This window comes from Phoenix dactylifera, chromosome 2 (assembly GCF_009389715.1).
Source record: "Phoenix dactylifera cultivar Barhee BC4 chromosome 2, palm_55x_up_171113_PBpolish2nd_filt_p, whole genome shotgun sequence".
Taxonomy (NCBI): domain Eukaryota; kingdom Viridiplantae; phylum Streptophyta; class Magnoliopsida; order Arecales; family Arecaceae; genus Phoenix; species Phoenix dactylifera.
Genome location: NC_052393.1, coordinates 15,867,091 through 15,886,715, shown reverse-complemented (window position 1 = coordinate 15,886,715; position 19,625 = coordinate 15,867,091). Strand labels below are relative to the sequence as shown.

Sequence of the window (19,625 nt, the reverse complement as noted above, 5' to 3'; positions counted from 1 at the left end):
GTGTCAAATTCAAAAGAAAATAGATTTACGCAACAACAATGCTGGAATTGTTTAATGACAAAATGTATATAAAAATCAATTACTGCGAATGGATTTTTATTAAATTTGGAAACAATAGAAGAAAACATGAGTTCAAAACTTTGTACAAAGTTCCATTTTCTGAAAATTAAAGTTTCTCAAGCAGCTATTATCTTGTCGTAGGTCACCACTCATCAGTAGACTGGGTGTGCACGCGCTGCAGGAAAGCCTTCATTGAAACTATGCTTGTCATGTAGGGTGGCCAAAGTTTTAGGGATCAGCAGCAGCCCATATTTCATCTCCAGCTAACATGCACAGGAGATGCAATGTTAATTGGAAGGCAACAACTGAAATCAGCTTTCCAACACTAACAAGGTTTCCATCAAAAAATTACCATGCGAACCCCTTCATATTCTCCACACTCTGAATCAAAAATTCCCAGGTGTACGCTAAAATGGCGAACACCCTCCTGCATTTCATAAAACAATCAGGAAAATTATGATCTCCACCCATCCAAATGCAAACAAACGATATCAACTTGCTGTTTGATTTGGTGTTAGTCAAACATAGTCTGAAAATGAAGTATTGAATCTTACCATAATTTTAATGTGCATTGACACTTATAATTGATTTTAGTTAGATACAAAGATGTATCATTTCAAGAACATAGAAAATTATAGTATTTATTTCTTGATTTAACAGAATAAACTAAAAAGAAAATAAAAAAATGTTGTCTAAATTTATGACGTATATGTTAAATATTCAGAACGATAAAGAAAATATTTTACCAAATCATCTTTTTTGATGAAATTATGATAAAAATAACATAAATAGAAAAATTATATTCCTTTTGCCTTAATATGCATTGACAATGATGTGCTTGCTTCTGTCCAATTTAAGCATTATAAATTTAACCATAAGCGCAATCATCAAGCTTTACAGCATCTACTTCAGGCCAACAATATGAGTCCTCTAATTCTCCTACAACTGTGCAGACAGTGATAACATTAAGATCTTGTTTGGATGCTCTGACATCTTATCCGGCGATAATTTATATTTCAATCTAGATTTGGCCAAAAAAATGAGGAGTTTGAGGAGTAATGCAATTGGAACATAGTATTTGACCATAATGGGAATTCTTTACCCATATCAATTCATGTAAGTAAAACATCTTTTCAAAAGGAATGCACCATCTTTTTTTTTTTTTGCGGAAATTACCCAATGAAATGGTTCTTTGGTCGATTAAGACTCTTCTCCTCTAGGGTTGCCCCTTTTCTCATCTTCTGCTAAGATTCTTATTCGATGGATGAGATACCGAAGCATCCAAGCATGGTCTTTCATCACTTAATACTGGCCACTTTATAGCTAGCAATTATTGTTTATTATCTTCACATCTACTAATTTTATCTTTAATTTCTCTATTTACTGATATTAAAACTCCATTTCTATATTATCCTTCCTCACATACATAATTTTCTTCCATCACTAAAATTCATATATTTGTTCTCTATCTATTTGTTCTAGGTACAAATATTAAAATTGATATGTTCTAAAGTAGATAAGAATTTATGCAACTGAGGTAGTAATAAAAGGAAATATATTGAAATCTTAAAAGTCTATCAGTGTTGCATATGCGAAAGTTACTACGCATAAAACTATTAATGCTGATATATTCTAAACTAGATCCATTACGTAGTCATGGTTCTGAAAATTCAAGGTCCTGGGAGGGAGGACTGGAGACAGACCTGACCTTCGGAATTTTTAAACAAAGTGACTGCTCTAGGATTTCTGAAGTACACGAGGGATTTTTTTCTTAATAAAATTGATGTAGTAATAAAAGGGAATATGTTGAAATTTTAAAGGTTATACTAGTATTGAGCATGTACCAAAGTTGAACATGGAATTAGTTGACTTAGTATGCAAAACACTTTTGTACATTTCTACTTGTCTTATTCTGAGAGAATTATCAAATTCATGGATCACATGGCTGGAAAAAAAAATATAGCTCAGATAATTTGCATGTAGGAGCAAAGGAACATCACAGTTTTGCGAGGTTTATGACCAAGAATATTTAAAAACAAGCTTAGCATACAAGACTTTGCATCATGAGAGGAAGAAATATTACAAGTGAAGGCTTACAGCAGTGGGAAATGAAATCCTCTGTTTATACTTGACCTAGGACCATTATAGACAGACCAATCTATGATATATTAACTCACCTCAGAATTCTAAAGGAGGGAGATACCAGTCAACTGATGTTTATACAACACTGCTATATTATGTCTCTTACATTGATTCTGAAGAAAACAAGTTCCAGCACATTCTCAATTGTCAAAATTAACTCCAACACTTTCCCTTATTTTTGAAGTCTGTTTAAAAGAAAATGGTGTAAATTCCACCTTCATTCCATAAGGATGAAATGAGAAACACAGGCAAGAGCCTGAGAAAAGGTAGGTATAAGCAACCTACTTCCAAAACAGAAAACTCAGAGGACTATACAATCAAAAAACATCCTGGGCTCCCATCCTGGTATCCCTATCTCGCCAAATCCACCTCCATAAATGTTACATATCAACATCCACACAGAAGAAACAAAGAACAGAAAAACTCAACCCTGCACAATATTGGTCAGCTGTACCCTGATTTCACAAGATTTCTTGCACTTCTAAATGAAGAAGTCTTTATGGCCATTCCCATGGGAACAGGTTGTACGATGTCTTCTTTTGCTTGCAATATATTGAGTTGAATGTTTCTGGCACTGGGACTTGTCCTAGTGGTTAAACCCCTCTGCCTAGAAACCAGAGGTTTTAGATTCAAATGTGTGACGTGCATCTCCCAGTACTGGACCCAGGTAGTTATAGCATGGTTGGGCTGCCCTCCCTTTCTTGCCAAAAAAAGAAAAAAAAAGTGTTTTCAAATATTTCTCGTTGCACACGTACATATCCCATCGATCTTCATGCTTCTTGAAATTTGCTTTGTTTGTTCTTTTGGATCAATGACTGTTTTCATATTTGGCATAACTTCTATAACTCAAAAAGTTCTCCAATTCAGATGAAAATTCAAATATTCAAATTTCTTTTTTTTTGAAGCAAATTTCCATAGATTTTTGAAAAACATGACTTTATAAAATCTGTGTTTTCTTCAATTCTATATCAACTTTTGCCTTATTATTTTTTCATCAAATCATTCATTTTTTGACTTTTCCTCTTTGTTTTCTTCTTTTGAATTCCCAATTTATTCTGAATTCTCAAAGTTTTCTTCTTCTACTTCACCAGTTGCTTCCTGAAAGTCATTTTCCTTTTTCTCCTTCAGCCCCTTTCACCAAATTTGATAGTCTTAACCTTTTCTTCCTCACATTCATCTTTATCAAAATTTTCTTTGAATAACTTGTCTTCATCCAGATTTATTTATCTTGCCATAGGACTTCTTACATATCACTAATTTTTCTGGTTTTAAACCTTGCAAAAAAATCTAAGCAGTTAAATAGAGCTCGATTCAATAAAAAGTTGTGCTCTTTGCGATAACAAATTATCTTTATGTTTCCTCTTTGTTCTCTTCTTCTTTTTGCATTCCCAATTTATTCTAGCTTCTCAAATTTTTCTTCATCTACTTTGCTGGTTTCTTCCTGAAAATCATTTTCCTTTTTATCCTTCAGCTCCTTTCACCAAATTTGACATTCTTAACCTTTTCTTCCTCAAATTCATTTTTTCTTGCTTGGGAGCTCCTTATATATTATTAAATCTTCTGGTTTTGAACCTTGCCCAAAACTCTAGGTGGTCAAAAATAGAACTCGAGTTAATAAATTGTTGCACTCTTTGTGATAGCTAGGTCAGATTATCTTTCCTGTTTCTCTTTTGTTTAATCCCCTTTTATACTTCATATAAACTTATTGCTATACTCTCTTTCAATTTAATAAATGTGGGTCTCCCTCCCTACTTATCAAAAGAAAAGAAAAAATGTTAGCTCGTTTTTCTTCATGTTGATGTAGAATGCCCTATGAGGCTCTGATGCCACTAGTAGGAAAAATGAGAGCATGATGAATGGGTCCAATATGGATCTAATATTCCAAAGCTTGGACTCGAACCAACTCACTTAAAGTCCTAGAGCGAAGTACTTGAACATAATTAACCGTTATGGAAGAAAAGCAAAGACAGAGATTTTCCAAGTCTTGGCCTCATTCCGACCATTCAACCAAACATCAATCCAGCTACTCCAAAAATCATTGCCTCGTTCATCCAATAGTAGCTCACAGGGTTTGAAATTTAGTAAAATCACAGTTGAATCTGTGAAAATGTAATAATTGATTATATTCCAGTAATTTCTATTCCCAAATGGGGATGATTGGAGCATCAAGTAGAAAACCAGAAGATGATCCATATGAAATTGCAAGAGGAGTATTTGAGCTTATTGTGATTTTTCCTTTGCTGTTAAAAACTGCTGATATTTTTAATAAGACAATAAGGAAAAAAGAAACTCCTGCTACACATGGAATGCTAAGCAATTACCACTTCAGAAGAACATTTATTTATCTTTCAAATTAAGACTATAAATATTATCAGAGTTGAACTGAAAATCTAATCAGGAGAAAACTTCTGATAGTCTAATACCCGAACAAAACCTCATATATCTCTTTCAGACTTAAAATGCCATTCAACGTATTCGTAAGTTCAGTCCCTGTACCATCACTAAGAACATAAAAATTTGCAAAAAAAAAAAAAAAGAATAAACGAAGCAAAAAGGGAGGAGAAAGAAAAAGAAATAAGGAAAGCGTGCATTCCTTCTATCAGGTCTGCATACGGTCCCATACTACGGTCGAGTAACAAGAACAGGAGAGAAAAAAGAGCTCACGAGTTTGCCGAGTTCGAGGGGCCTCCTTTCTCGACAGGGGCGGCTACAGGTGGTTGAGCTCTCACGTGGATGACTGGGCTATGGCATTCCCATGTGCTTGCACTTTTTTTTTTCCTGCAGCAGATGACTCTACATACATAAAAAAAAAGAGTAAAAAAATAGCAAATTTCAATGCTCTAAGCAACTCTCTCCCCAACCTATAGGCCCCTTTCGAGTGATCGGTCACATAAGAGGCCACCCAATCTGCGGCTCCATTAGCCTTTCTATAAACATACTCGATCTGAAAGGCAACGTCGCCACTAACCATGGCCTGAATGTACCCTTCTTTCCTTCACTGATTTTATTTTGTTTCCAAGTTTCCTGCAACCTATATGTTTTTGTTTACCACAATTATTCGTGCTAAATTACACTGGACCGTCGTACTTGCAAGTAAATTCTTATGTCTAATGATGATGGGTCAGTTTATTCTAGGGCCAATTGGATGGCAATCTTTGTGATCAATCATGATGGACTTATGCTATGAAAGACTGCAGCATCGTTACCCTAAAGATTAAAAGACACCATTATATCTGATGCCAGTCGGTGTGTTTATTTATTCTAGCAGCTGCTCTCAATTAAAAAAAAAAGAGTAATTCTCATGTCACTCAAAAGATCCAATTAAAGTTCCTAAATCTAGTACACTAGGATAAAAATGATGCTTTTAACCTCTCTATGTGCCATACTGAAAACTAGGTTGACACTTTTTTTAAAACGTTTTATGACAACCATAACACAACTTTTTTTTTTTAATAATTCTCCTTAATGTATGTTTGAAAAATCCGGTGAGACTAATATTTAGTAACATAGAAAGGCCCGAGGTGTTTTCGTTTATCGCATAGTGATCGCTACGCCTTGCCCTCTCCATCTCCCACTCCCTCCCTCGCTGGTCTACCATGGTGAATTTTCTCAAAAAGACCCCTCATATTTTCTCCTTTTTTTTATTTTTATGATCAAAGTTATTTCCACCCTTCCATAGATAGAATTGTCTCCAAATTCAGGCTACCCAACTTGATATCCAAAACCTCCCATATCCCCTATGAAACTAAGCCTTGTTTAATTTGTGAATAACTGGGAATAAATTTGAATAATATCTACTTATCTAGCTTAATTGGGCCAAACGACTTTGCCAAAAAATAGGAATAAATATTAAAATTTAAAAGATTAAAATGTACTTTTCCATTCTACTATATATAACTTGATTAAGTTTTCCTAAAATAAAAAAAACAAGGAACTTATCTTACTGATTTATGCAAATACCCTGGATTAAAAAAAAGGTGGGGGTTTCTCACCGGCGACGCTGGAACCACCGCCGGAGCTATGGACGATCTCTGCTCCCCGCGCGCTCTCTCTTTCTCTCGAGGATCGTGGTTGTATCCTTCGCGCGAAAGAGGGATACGCCTTCCTCCGCGCGCGTCGACCGTTGGACCGTCCACTGCTCGCTTTGAGAGCCGTGCGGGCGGATGAATGACGGAGTTCGGAGCGCCTGTGTTCTGTGCAGTGGACGATCCAACGATCGCCGGGCGCGAAGGGTACGACCACGTTCCTTCTCTCGATCCCTCGAGGATTTGAGACCGCGAGGTGTCCTGTCGGCGGCGTGGAATGATCTCGGAAAGTATCTCTGGCTCGTCCGCAAGGTTACAATAGGACCGCGGGGAACCAGAACGGAGATGACGGGCCGGGGCCGCCCGTTTAGACGGCGTCAAGCCACTTCTCTTGCTAACGGATCAATACCTACCAGCCGAGAAAGAAAACATGATAAAATTATGGATAGGCCATTCACTCGACTTTTCTTTAATTTCTTTTAAATATTTATTTCGTAACTTTTTTGATCATCCGCATCAAATCTCGACCAGTTTAATGGTCCACTATTGCACCATTATCTTCTGATCTTATTTAACTAATTTGTCTAATTTATGATGACCACTCAAATCTCATTTTCGATTGGATTGATATCAAATAATTTGAATTATCTAATAATAAATAATCCTTGCTTAATTTTGTTTTTTTTTTTTAACTAGGTTTGACTATTTGAGTAGGTTGATGAGTCTGAACTCAAGAGTAGCCGGGCCAATGATAATAGAGCTAACAGGAAAAACTCATCCCTTTCTAGTCTAGATTGATTTGAGTTTCTCTCCTACTGTAGGTTGAGATTGGGATGAATATTTTCAATGAGATCTACTGTTGATACAAAAGCTTCGCTATGATACGTTCAAAAAATCAATAGTATATCATTTAGACTACTCATCCAAATGTAGATGATTAGAATGGTTTACTGGTCAACTGATGGTATAGATGAAAAACTTAGATTTTTGTTAATTAACTAAAATGTTATATCTTATTGCACCATTTTTTCTTTGCTTACTTTTTTTTTATTGTAAACATGCTACCCCCTACATCTCATGGTAATGAAAATATATTGTTATGAGGTACATTAAGATTAAGTCTTCAGTTCATATTTTGTCGCCTAATCTTACTCAATTCACATCTTTGTTGATTTTTCTTTGTAATTCCTTAAATAAAGATTTAGAAAATACCGTATCCCTACCTACACAAGCAAATTATTAATAAAACTTCAAAATAGCTTTTTTTTTAAAACCCAATATCATCTTCTATAGATGACCTCTTTGTAGACCTTGGATGCCGAGTCAAAAATTAAGGTCGCCGAAGTAACTCTGTACCCATAGATCAAGCCATCAATAAGGTGGAGCTCAAGAAAGTTGTGGAATAAGGTGGAGCTCGAGAAAGTTGTGGAGGAAGATGAGGAGCGGTGAGAGGCCAGTTAGGAGACAACATGACTTCCGACGTCTTGGAGTTTTGAATCCTTATATTGGTTAGAGTCACAGGAAGCAAGAAGACTAAAGATGGCAACCAATTCCCAACTAGCTGTCCATAAATTTTCCATAATATCTCTTCTCAACTAATGGCAAAGATCAATCCTTCGCATAATTAAAATACAATATATATACCATACCAAAATCCTTGACACAAGTTTTTTGATTTAGCGTTCTAACTTGTTCTGAATCTTAAAACAATCTTAAGGCTCATTCAAAAATGAAAATGCCAACTACGGACTACATATATTTGAACAAAATTCAATTACACATGCCCAACATTTATTTATTTATTTATTTTGTATATGTGAATGCTTTGGCGTCACAAGAATCTTACAACTCGCGTCTATAATTTTTAAAAGGATTGACCAGCTAACCCCCGGTCAGCTACCCTAATCTTCATTACAAATTTCGTGTGTAGTCTTTTGCAATCACTTGTGATGAAAAGCCTAGCATGTTTTTTTTTTTTTTTGTGAACAAGAGCCTAGCATGTTGAAAGAATAAAATAAAAGAAAAAACTTACATCTAACAGTGTCATGACTATCCACGAAATCAATCACATAAGATGAATGATAAGAAACTAAGGGACGACTATAATATTCATTCTAATAAGCTTTGGTATAATTCTATTCAATATTAATTAATTAATCATATATGCCAATGCATCAAATATACACAAGGGGAAAGCGAGGACCTTCCCCCTGAATCACAACTTGGATTCATGGAAGCCTGCAGAGGGTGGACGTGGAGATTACAATTAGATCTGCTTGTGAGCTGGGTTTTAGTCCCACATCGGAAGAGGTATGAGCGAAGGAAGAGAGGAAGCCTATAAAAGAAGGCGAAAGGTACTGTCTCAAGCATACCTTTCTCGGCCTTTTGGCTAAGATCAAGTGTAGTATCTGTTCTTATCAGTTTAATATCTGATACGTGGGCCATCGGCCCACCATGATATTAAATTAATTTCTCGTTGGGGGAGGGTTTACTGCAGTGGCTTGCCGCTGAAGCCCTCATGCGTCGCCCACGCGTTGCACTACTGCGCGGGCCTGGCGCACCCCTACTAAATCTAATGTTCCAAGTATTTTCTTCGGCGCCTGGTACCTACGGTTGATAGGCCAACCACCGCTTAATCCTTGATTTCTTAGGAGGATGTTTATTAATATTGATCATTGCAATTATGCCATATCGTAATTAGGATGACTGTATCAAGGAAATATTCGAATTTTGAATTAGACGTGGGCTTATTTTAGGTGAAGCCAGTCATGGGAAGTTGGATGGCCGAACAATTAATTCCAAGTCCTCCACCCAATCGAATTTACAGGATGGTGGTGGTGTGGGAACGTAGTTGAGAGTTTAGATATTGGAGAATCCCCGGAAACGGTGAGTAGATAACATGGAGAAGAATCGAAGTATTTAGAGTTTGTAAATTGGAGAACGCCTCCAATAATCTCATCAGACATGCCGTGGTGTAGTCGGGAGAAGAATAATGTACGGTGGAGGAACCTAAACGTCGAGTGATGAAGTGATCCTTTGCTTCCACCATGATAGCAGGAATTAGTTCCGTCCCTTTGCCTCCCATGCAAGTAACATTCTTCTTATAAGCACCGTTCCATTCTCAAGCACTTCCAAGGCAGAAAACAAGCCATTCTCTCTCCCTCTCCCGCAACCAAAGTACCATGGTTACGAATGCGAACGCCGATGAGCAGAGCCAGCGGCATATGGAGCATGAGATCCGTGGCATGATCTCAAAGCTCACTCACCAGCTCACAGCCCTCGGCAGGTCCACGGCCAGGAATGATCAGGAGAACGAGGAGGCCGATCACGGGGTGAGGATCATCACACTAGCGGGGGAAAACAAGGGAGCCACGATGAAGGCGGACTTGGAGGAGATGATGGACACCCACGGTGCTCTGCACGATGATGAGAGCGCGATGAGTGCGTACACCAACAGCAACTATCAGGCTGTCAACAACTCGATCCTTCTCGGTGGGACCTGCAAGGCGGAGGACCCGGGTGTTCATATAGTCATCTCGGACTATGCGGACGAGCATGGAGATAGTGACCAGGAAAGCCATGAGAAGAAGGAGAAGAAGGAGAAGAAGAAGGAGAAGAAGGAGAAGGAGAAGAAGGAGAAGAAGGAGAAAAAGGAGAAGGAGAAGGAGAAGAAGGAGAAGAAGGAGAAGAAGAAAGAAGGATCCCAAGGAGAGAGGCATTCAGAGGTGGAAGGTGACGAGAAGAGTGGGGATAGCGAGTAGCATGGCCTAACGGGACACATGAACATGTAATTTGCGTGTACTGAAAAGCGGACGGATGGTAAAATTCATCATAAATAATACTTGATGCATTTTAAATTTTTTATCTAGGGGTCATCAAGTTTACTATGAGAGGCGAACATTAGATCCCATAACAACGAGGGATACAGAAACTTGAGAAGGTCAACTTCCAGTGCAGACGTACGTACTCGGAATCATTGACCTCTTTGGGTTGTATTACTTGAGGGATGACAACACCAAGTTCCATTAAACGAAAAGAAAGCACATCCTATTCTTATGGCATCCATTCCCTGACCAATATGATTTGAGACCTGTCGTAGAAGCCTGATGATCAATAGTGGACTTGTTAATTGGTTCCGGAAAATTCTCTTGGTGCTTAAGGCGTGAACAGTTGCTCGTGTGGGGATGCTAAACGAAAATCTGGTTCTTTAATTTGTATTGGTGAGCAAGCGAACTTAGGCCAAGATCATATAACCTTTATGTTCGTACGGGGATGCACATTTGAAATTGAGGTCCATCCCCTAAATTGATCTCTAGCTCTTATTAGCCTATATTTATCAAACATCTTATTACCGTCCTTTATTACTGTCACGCCCCGGATCCGGATCCGTGACACGGCCGTGCTATTGCCGACTACTACCCGCAATAGCACGCAGCCTCATACCTGGGTAATAGGGTAGTCAAACCAACTGAATCTTTTCATATGAAAGCATTCTTAGTACAACATGCGGGTTAGTACCCAAATACAGAGCTTCTACATAGTTTATGTACACAAAAGTATACTTGCTTTACCCCAGAAGAAAGAAGCCCTGATACCAAACTAACGTGTCTCTGGCAGCTATCAGTGGTAAGGATCTGAAAGAAAAAGTAAACGAACGGATATGAGCTACACGGCTCAGTAAGTAATCATACATAATCTTACCGGATCGAACATAACGGTAACCATGTTTATGCAGGGTTTGAGAAGCTGACATGCATATTTATCTAATCATCATCATGGCATAATATGTATGCAATTTAAAGGAGATATCGGTTATAGCAAAATACAACATTTTATAACGATATATTCAAAACCCGTTGTAAAACAATGTATGCTTTGGTCAGGCACGTTCATAAATGTCACGGCCCACCTGCGCAGGGCACGTGACTATCGGGCCCACATGAGGAGGAAACACGGGGCTCCCCTGCCAGATGTTGGCCGGTTCCGGGGCTTCACGCAAGCGTCCTTCACCCCTCACCGATTTTGCTTCTCCCCAAAAACACATCTGCAGGATTTGGAAGCACCCGCCTCATATACCTAATCTCTGAAACGAGCCTCATGATCATGCTTCAAATATCATTTTCATAAAGTATGCAATTTAAACAAAGCAGTATTGTAAATCACAAAATTTTCATAAAACATGCACATGAAACCGTGCCCCCGGCATACTGTGGTCATGCTCTTAAATGCTACTGCGAAGTCATTCTTGGCCACTGGCGGGACCGGCTCAGTTATTAGGCGGCCACTGGCGGGGCTGGCTCAGTCATTCTCGGCCACTGGCAAGGCCGGCTCAGTTACATTGGGTCAGTAGCTCTTAAGAGTTCATAAATAATGCTCAGTATAGGTAGTACCTCATAGATGCTACGGCGAATTCATTAATGGTCACTGGCGGGGCCTGCTCAGTTATTAGTCGGCCACTGGCGGGGCTGGCTCAGTCATTATCGGCCACTGGCAAGGCCGGCTCAGTTGCATTCGGCCCGTAGCATTAGTAGTTCTTAGGTACCCCCTTACAAGCAATATGCAGCTAGGGCAAATCATTATCATTCTTTACACTCATGCTAAGAAAAATCATAACATGGAACTCCATTCATTTTGCATGTATCACAAGAGCTATGAAAACATAATATGTGCACAACTATGAATTATGTGACTGACATGTACCACTCATGTTCATATTTCATAACTCATATCTTAGCATGTAACGTAATCCCAGTATTTTGTAGGCATAACGGAATATAAAGCATATATCATCATATCTTGTGTAACTAGAGCATGTCAGATACACATATCATTCTTAGCCTACAGTACATGCATAACATGTTAAATTTCATGTATGATCCATAAAGATTAGGGCAGGTTACTTACATTCTTCACTAATCATGCATACAATTCAAATTGTATAAAAAACACTGGTTCATCTTATAAAATGTAATACAGGATCTACGATAAGATTAAGGCAGATTACTTACCTCAATTCGCTTTCCAAATTGCTCAAGTCCAGGTGACTAATCCTCAATCACCTAAAACAACATCATAGGGATTACATTATTCCCCATTTATTTATTATAAAATTTCTTAGTTCATCACACTATGAATTTACTTGCTTGGATCCCATCCAAGGATTTAGCCCAAGTCCAATTTGAAGCCTTTGGAGTTCGACTTAACACCAGATTGGGCCCACATGGGTTGATTGGGTTTTTAATTGGAGGATTGGGCCTCGTTTATAATTGGGTCCAACCTTTTCTAACCAATTGGGTCCTCTGTCAATTTACTGGGCCTAATTTATTATTAATTGGGCCTGCTGGGATTAACTCCACTCAACTGGGTTCGGACCCAAATCAATTTGGGCCTAATTTGGTTCGGATTTGACCCAATTTGCAGTTTGGGCTCGGGTTCAGGTTCAATTGGCTAAACCAATTTCTTATTATTGGGCTTAACGTGTTTCGGATCCGAACCCGATTCCGGTCCGTTAACCCACTCTTTTCTTTTCTCTTCTCATTTTCTTTCTTTTCTTTTCTTTTTCTTTTCTTTTCTTTTTTGTTTCTCTTTTTCTTTCTTTTTCTTTTTTCTTTTTTTTTTCCTTTTTCTTTCCTTTTCTTCTCTTCTCCTTTTTCTTTTCTTCTCCTTCCCGAAGCTTCCTCTCCTCCCTTCTTCTTTCATCCCGATCTCCCCTTCCTCTTTTCTCCGGCGATGGGAGCACGACGAGCGGAAAGGGAGGTCGATGGTCTCCTCCTCACGGGGAGGGGGTCGGACCGCGATCGGCGACGCCCGCAGCCGAGCTCTCGGCTTCTTCGGTCGAGCCCGCGGCCGAGCTCTCGGCTTCCCCGGCCGAGCCCGCGGCCGAGCTCTCGGCTTCCCCGGCCGAGCCCCCACCGGCGACGCTCACGGCCGTACACGGGCAAGTCCCCTCCTCCTCTCCTTTTTCTCTCTCTCCTTGGTTCCGATCGGAAACCCTAGCCATTTCGGCCGATCCTCCGGTCTTCTTCTTCTCCTCCGGCCGGATCTACGGCCTCTTCCTCCTCTCTCTCTTTCTTTCTTTCTTTCTTTTCTTTGGTCCTTCCCTCCGGCACCACCCCATATTCTCTCTCTCACTCCCAAACCCTCCCTCTTCCTCTCTCCATTCTTCCCCTGTGAAGGAAGAAGGGGGGTTTGGGAGGGCCGAGCCACAGTCGGCGGTGCCATGGCCGAGCTCGCGGCGTCCACAGCCGCGCCTGCGGCTGAGCCCACGGCCGCGCCTGCGGCGGCCCTCTCTTCTCCCACGGGGAAGAGATGCCGGGAGAAGCCGGCGGCACTGCGGGATGCCCGCGGCCGCTCCCCTTGGTCTGCCATCAATCCCCTTCCTCCCTTCTTTCTTTGTTTCTTTGTTGTCTTGCACAAAACAGGGGGAGAGAAGGAAGGGGGCTTACCTGGCTTTTTGCCCTTCCTCTTGGAGCTTCAGGGTTCCTTCGCCTTCGGCTCCAGGGCTTCGGCTCTCTCTCCCGTTCAGTGTTCTTGGGGGTCTGTGACTTAGGGTTGCCGGCAGAGGCTTAAATCATTGTTTAGAGGATGAGACCCCCCTCTGAGAGGTCCCATCCGCTCCATTCCTCCCCTCTCCGGGACTGGCCGCCGCCGCTCCCCTGTCTCCGGTGCGCCGGCATCGGCTGCCAGCAGGGGTGAGGGTCACCCTTCCCTGTCGGTCTTATCCCTTCGTTTTTTTTTTCCTGATAATTATTATAATTATACTGGCTACAGTGAAATTTGGGCCCAAACCCTTAACTGGGCCCATTTCTTATTGGGCCTAGTAGGTTGTGGGCCCGGACATTACAATTACTGTCTTCAGACATTGGGGATCCCATTTCCGTATACCACTTCAAGTTGTTTAAAAAAATATACTTCTGAGGAATTTTTTTTCATATATGTAAAGAAGAGTTTGAAAGTGATTAGGAGGTGGACTCGTCTCATTTGGGGAAGAAATACCTCTGAAAATTTATTGTAGTTTTAACTTATAATGTTAGTAATTTGAGATTTTAAATAGCGAAAACTGTTTGCTTAAAAATTAAGAGTAAGCAAATTAAGCAGAGCATGAAGGGAGGGTGTTGTGGGCAGCCAATTCACATAGGATCCTCAACTTTCTTGGACTCTTGCTTAAAGTGGTAGATGGGCTGCTCTATCAGGAATCCAAGGATTTTGCTGGTTGAAACAGTTTGTAGTTTCTATATAGGTTCTCAGGTAGTCGTGGTTACTAGTAGTGCTTGGTGATTTGGAGACTAAAGGAACCAAAAGACTGTGCTGTGTGAGATAGAGGAGCTGATTATGTCTCATCTTTTACTTCACCATGGTTTCAATTGAAGACTATGATGTCAACTTTGACATCATTGAAGGATGTGCTAATTGCTCAAAAACAGCCTACTCTTAGTAGAAAGGTAAAAAATAGAGGACTGTTTCCTTATGTTATTGTTGGGCCTAAAATTATTGAATCTGCAGAATTTGACAAAAACTTGACTAATTTGGATGGATGTCATGCGATTGTGATCTCCATCCAGATGCATTTTTGCAATATGTGTTCATTTTGCTTTGTTCATCTGAATGTTGACTAGCATATATAGTAACATATCATCAAAGTTTTGCTGTTAAACCAGAATTATTGAGAAATTGTTCTACGCCCAAATTCCAAGGTCTATTACAATCTTTTATGCTCGCATTTTTTTTATTAAGATGATTTCACATGCTTCCTTCGTCCCCCGCCCCCCCACAAAGAATAGATTCATGCTAATTGTTGGTGGGTACTTTGAAACCTTTGTAGTTCCCTTATTATGATTTTGTTGATCGAGCATCAATGCACAAAATAGGTTCACTATTTCTGGAGCGTATTAAAATTGTCTTCTATATTTGTAAATCAGGTTACAGAAGGGGTTGAGTTGGTTTCAGGTTGAGCCAGCTTGCTTTTGTGTAGCATTTGACAACTGTTGCGATGGACGAATTTGGGGCCATGAGCCGTCTTTCGCGCAGAAGAAGGATTCGCTTTCTTTAACTTGCAGTGTTGCTTCAAGATCTGTGCAGACAGTAAATGATGGAGTTTATAATACTTTGAGAGCTGTGCAAGATATGATCTAATGGTTAATTTTGCCAGAAAAGAACAATCATTCTTTCATTCTTTCATGGGGAAGATAGAACCAAACCTATGACCAATAGTACGTGTTGCTTTGGTTCTTCTTTTCGAGAAGAATTAGGCAATATAATATACATATGGACCTGTTGTGATGGACTTGTTGTGTCTTCAAATATAACCTCGACATTTTTGGAAAGAGAAATTTCAAAAGGGAACTTGCTTGTAGTGGAGTAATGCTGGATCCCCTTCCTTTTCATCAAGAAAATTATGAATGTGGGGGAAGCATCTATTGGCATTTTCGCCCTTGTTATCGGTTATTGTGCTATTGCTAGGTCCAAACAATTAATATTTGTCATGTATATACTTACAGGCATCCATCGTAAACATCATTTGATTATCGCATGAATTCCTTCCATGCAACCAGAAATGCACTTGAGAAGATCTGAGATACGAACTACTATAATAGTCCTTGTATTTCTTTTCAAAGAAAACCACGCATTCATTGAACCAAGTCCCCGTTTCCTTGTTGCATGCGCCCAGAAAATATTAGGATTTACAGACGGATATAGTAGATATAATAATAACCTGCAACCTATATATCTTCCTACAACAGCTTGATACGTTGTTGTCAGATGCAACAAAGGCGGGCTCTCAAGTCTTGAGTAACCATTCCCTTGCGATCAATCTCGTGACTCGGTTCTCGATGCATCTAACAAGTCCTGAGTAACCATTCTCTCAAGTCATGTACGTGACTGCTACATTCGAATTAACCTTGGATCCAGTATATCTTGCAGCGATCTCGCTTCCTTCTCTACTTTTGTAAAAACCACCCTGGCTCTGTCGCCGTCTCTATCTCCTGTCTCTCCCTGAGAAGAATGGTATCCAGGAAAGAGTCTCCTCGTGTGAGGATGGCCCTTTGTTCATCTAAAGTTTCCCTCCTCGTGGAACGTCTCATCTTCGTTAGTCTTGGCGCTGCACTCGCCTTCCTCCTCCTCTTTTCCTTCTACTCGTCCTCCCTTACTCCCACCCTCGCTCCCAGTCCCACTCCCTCCACCGATGACTCCATCCCGACCTTCTATGACGACCCATCCCTCTCCTACACCCTCGACGGCGGTCACCTCTCCAACTGGGACTCCAAACGCCGTCACTGGCTCCGCCTCCATCCCACCTTATCATCATCATCATTCATCCAGGAAAAAGAGGAGCGGGTCCTCATGGTCTCCGGCTCCCAGCCCAGCCCCTGCCGGAACCCGGCCGGCGACCACCTCCTCCTCCGCTTCTACAAGAACAAATCCGACTACTGCCGCATCCACGGCCACGACCTCTTCTACAACACGGCCCATCTCCACCCCAACATGACCGGGTGTTGGGCCAAGATCCCGCTCATCCGGGCGGCCATGCTCGCCCACCCGGAGGCCGAGTGGATATGGTGGGTCGATGAGGACGCTGCCTTCACCGACATGGAGTTTCGGCCGCCCTTGTCCCGCTACCGGGCCCACGACCTGGTGGTCCCTGGATGGCCCTCCATGGTCTACGAGGAGAAGAACTGGGTGGGCCTCAACGCCGGGGTCTTCCTCATTCGCAACTCCCAGTGGAGCCTCGACTTCCTCGACGCATGGGCCCGCATGGGCCCGCAGACCACCGAGTTCGAGGCCTGGGGCCGGATCCTCGCCTCCAAGATCAAGGGCAAGGCCGCCCCCGAGTCCGACGACCAGTCCGCCCTCCTCCACCTCCTCGTCTACGAAAAGGACCGCTGGGGCGACAGAGTCTATCTAGAGAACGACTATGACCTCCACGGGTACTGGGCCGCCGTCCTGGGCCGCCTCGAGAAGTCCACGGAGGACTACCTCGCCATGGAGCGTAGAGAACCGCCGCTGAGGCGCCGGCACGCGGAGAAGTCCACCGGGGCGCACGGGGAGATGCGAGGGCGGTACCTGGACCGCGAGGCGGCGGCCGACGAGTGGGAGCAACGGAGGCGGCGGCTGCCGTTCGTGACGCACTTCACCGGGTGCCAGCCCTGCGGCGGTGGGCACAATCCGGCGTACTCCAGGGAGAGCTGCCTCGCGGCCATGCAGCGCGCCCTCGACCTCGCGGACGATCAGGTGCTCCGCGCATACGGATTCCGGCGCGTTGATGGATGCGGCGGCCACGTACGGCCCCTGCCGTACGATTTCCCCTCGTCGTTCGGATTTCAGACTCCGAACGAGCCGGTAGCATGATTCGATGGGCCACTGGTGCGATTTTAGAACAACTTTGTATTGGCCTGATTTGATACAGAGTCAGGTGGTGTTGACTGTTGATTGAATTTTTTAAGGAAATCTTTTAAAATGAAAACTGATTTTAATAAGCAAATCACCGAGCAAATCACAACATTTAATAATTGAGCTCTAACATTCTATTTTTGCAGCTGAGAGTAATAGATACATGCAATCCTACCATGCTTGAAGGATCTCGGAGATTTGAAACGTCTGCTGCCTTTGAATTATATCCACCGTCCACCATGGACATTAAGTCAATCTAACATCGCCAGTTTAAGGATGGAGCTTGGATAATGATTTGGAGGGATCAAATTAATACCTGCTCTTCTCCTGCGTGGAAACACTAATACTATCCTGTTTATATTGCGTATTAGGTATCAGCCTGATGTGGTAGACAATAAGTGTGATGATGTGGTAAGACCAGATTAGTCCAGCTCATAGTTGATGCGGCAATTAAGGTTAACTCTGCATCCTCTTAATGTTATCGGGCCAGACCAATTTTGACCGATCTAAAAGCTAGGCTGAGTAAAATAAAAGCAATGGACCTCCAAGGTCATACATCATCCAACATGTCAAATAAAGTTTTACAGCTTAGACGGACAGTCGTTCAGCTCATTAACCATCCCAAGCCGACCTAAGCCCTCTTATTTCAGACGGCGGTTTTAATACTTCATTCGAAAATACGCTCTTTCCACTACGTCAAAAGTTAAAATCTATTATAGTGATCCTAGAAGACCTTAGTTACATCAAATCCTAAGATAGTTATCCTGGATAGTAACAGCACGTCCCTCAATAGTTATTGCATGCCGCTAGTCTATTACACCATGACTTTAGGCGGTTAGAACACGACCATCAGAAGATTTCGGATCCTATGGCTATATATAGACCTAGAACCCTAGTATAAGTGTAAGACAAGAAAGAAGACCTATAACCTCTGTATAAAGGCAACTCTTGAATATATATATATATATATATAATGATTTGGAGGGATCAAATTAATACTTGCTTTTCTCAAATTAATACTTGCTTTTCTCCTGCGTGGAAACACTAATACTATCCTATTTATATTGCGTATTAGCCATCAGCCTGATGCAGTAGACAATAAGTGTAATGATGTGGTAAGACCAGGTTAGTCCAGCTCATAGTTGATGCGGCAATTAAGGTAAACTCTGCATCCTCTTGATGTTATCGGGCCAGACCAATTTTGACCGGTCTAAAAGCTAGGCTGAGTAAAATAAAAACAATAGACCTCCATGGTCATACATCATCCAACATGTCAAATAAAGTTTTACAGCTTAAACAGACAATCGTTCAGCTCATTAACTATCCCAAGCCGACCTAAGCCCTCTTATTTCAGATGGTGGCTCTAATACTTCATTCGAAAATACGCTCTTTCCACTACATCAAAAGTTAAAATCTATTATAGTGATCCTAGAAGACCTTAGTTACATCAAATCCTAAGATAGTTATCCTGGATAGTAACAGCACGTCCCTCAATAGTTATTGCATGCTGCTAGTCTATTACACCATGACTTTAGGCGGTTAGAACACGACCATCAGAAGATTTCGGATCCTATGGCTATATATCGACCTAGAACCTCAGTATAAAGGTAAGACAAGAAAGAAGACCTAGAACCTCTGTATAAAGGCAACTCTTGAATATATATATATATATATATATATATATATATATATATATATATATATATATATATATATATATATATATATATATATATATATATATATATATAGGGATACAGATGACACACCGCCCTATTTTGAGGATGACAATATCCTATCATCTAGATTGTGTTTTCATTGTGTTTTTTGATTTCAGTATTTTCCATTCTTCCATGACGTTACAGTCTGCCTTTTTCTCTTCTCATATCCGATAGAAAACTCTAACAAGATTATAAATCACGAGAAAAATAAATCATATAATCGCTTAGTAAGTCAATCGCATAATTACATCATACATCAGCATACATTCACACACGCAACATAAAAATA

General features: G+C 41.0%; 3 protein-coding genes and 1 non-coding gene across 4 annotated transcripts; 3 read left to right on the top strand and 1 right to left on the bottom strand.

Annotated features, from left to right (window-relative positions):
* Positions 1-47: 47 nt before the first annotated feature.
* On the bottom strand, positions 48-8,672 carry LOC103703595. The gene is made up of 4 exons (XM_039123934.1): positions 8,431-8,672; positions 6,195-6,621; positions 413-487; positions 48-323 (listed from the first exon to the last, which is right to left on the bottom strand). The coding sequence occupies exons 1-4, from the start codon at positions 8,670-8,672 to the stop codon at positions 213-215; spliced, it is 855 nt and encodes a 284-aa protein (XP_038979862.1). The 3' UTR covers positions 48-212.
* Positions 8,596-8,793, top strand: LOC113462502. The gene has a single exon (XR_003384951.1). It is a non-coding gene; the product is annotated as a U2 spliceosomal RNA (small nuclear RNA).
* A 553-nt stretch (positions 8,794-9,346) lies between these two features.
* LOC103703522 (101 kDa malaria antigen) lies at positions 9,347-10,095 on the top strand. The gene has a single exon (XM_008786397.4). The coding sequence runs from the start codon at positions 9,410-9,412 to the stop codon at positions 9,986-9,988; it is 579 nt and encodes a 192-aa protein (XP_008784619.1). The 5' UTR covers positions 9,347-9,409; the 3' UTR covers positions 9,989-10,095.
* A 6,167-nt stretch (positions 10,096-16,262) lies between these two features.
* LOC103703596 (putative glycosyltransferase 7) lies at positions 16,263-17,637 on the top strand. The gene has a single exon (XM_008786505.2). The coding sequence runs from the start codon at positions 16,263-16,265 to the stop codon at positions 17,571-17,573; it is 1,311 nt and encodes a 436-aa protein (XP_008784727.1). The 3' UTR covers positions 17,574-17,637.
* Positions 17,638-19,625: the final 1,988 nt, after the last annotated feature.

Coding starts and splice junctions, on each gene's coding strand:
- LOC103703522 (XM_008786397.4), top strand. CDS start 9,410: ATGGTTACGAATGCGAACGCCGATGAGCAGAGCCAGCGGCATATGGAG.
- LOC103703596 (XM_008786505.2), top strand. CDS start 16,263: ATGGCCCTTTGTTCATCTAAAGTTTCCCTCCTCGTGGAACGTCTCATC.
- LOC103703595 (XM_039123934.1), bottom strand. CDS start 8,672: ATGGCCCACGTATCAGATATTAAACTGATAAGAACAGATACTACACTT. Junction 6,622..8,430: donor AGTTGTGATTCAGGGGGAAG/GTCCTCGCTTTC, acceptor TTGATCCGTTAG/CAAGAGAAGTGGCTTGACGC. Junction 488..6,194: donor CGGTGGTTCCAGCGTCGCCG/GTGAGAAACCCC, acceptor TATGAAATGCAG/GAGGGTGTTCGCCATTTTAG.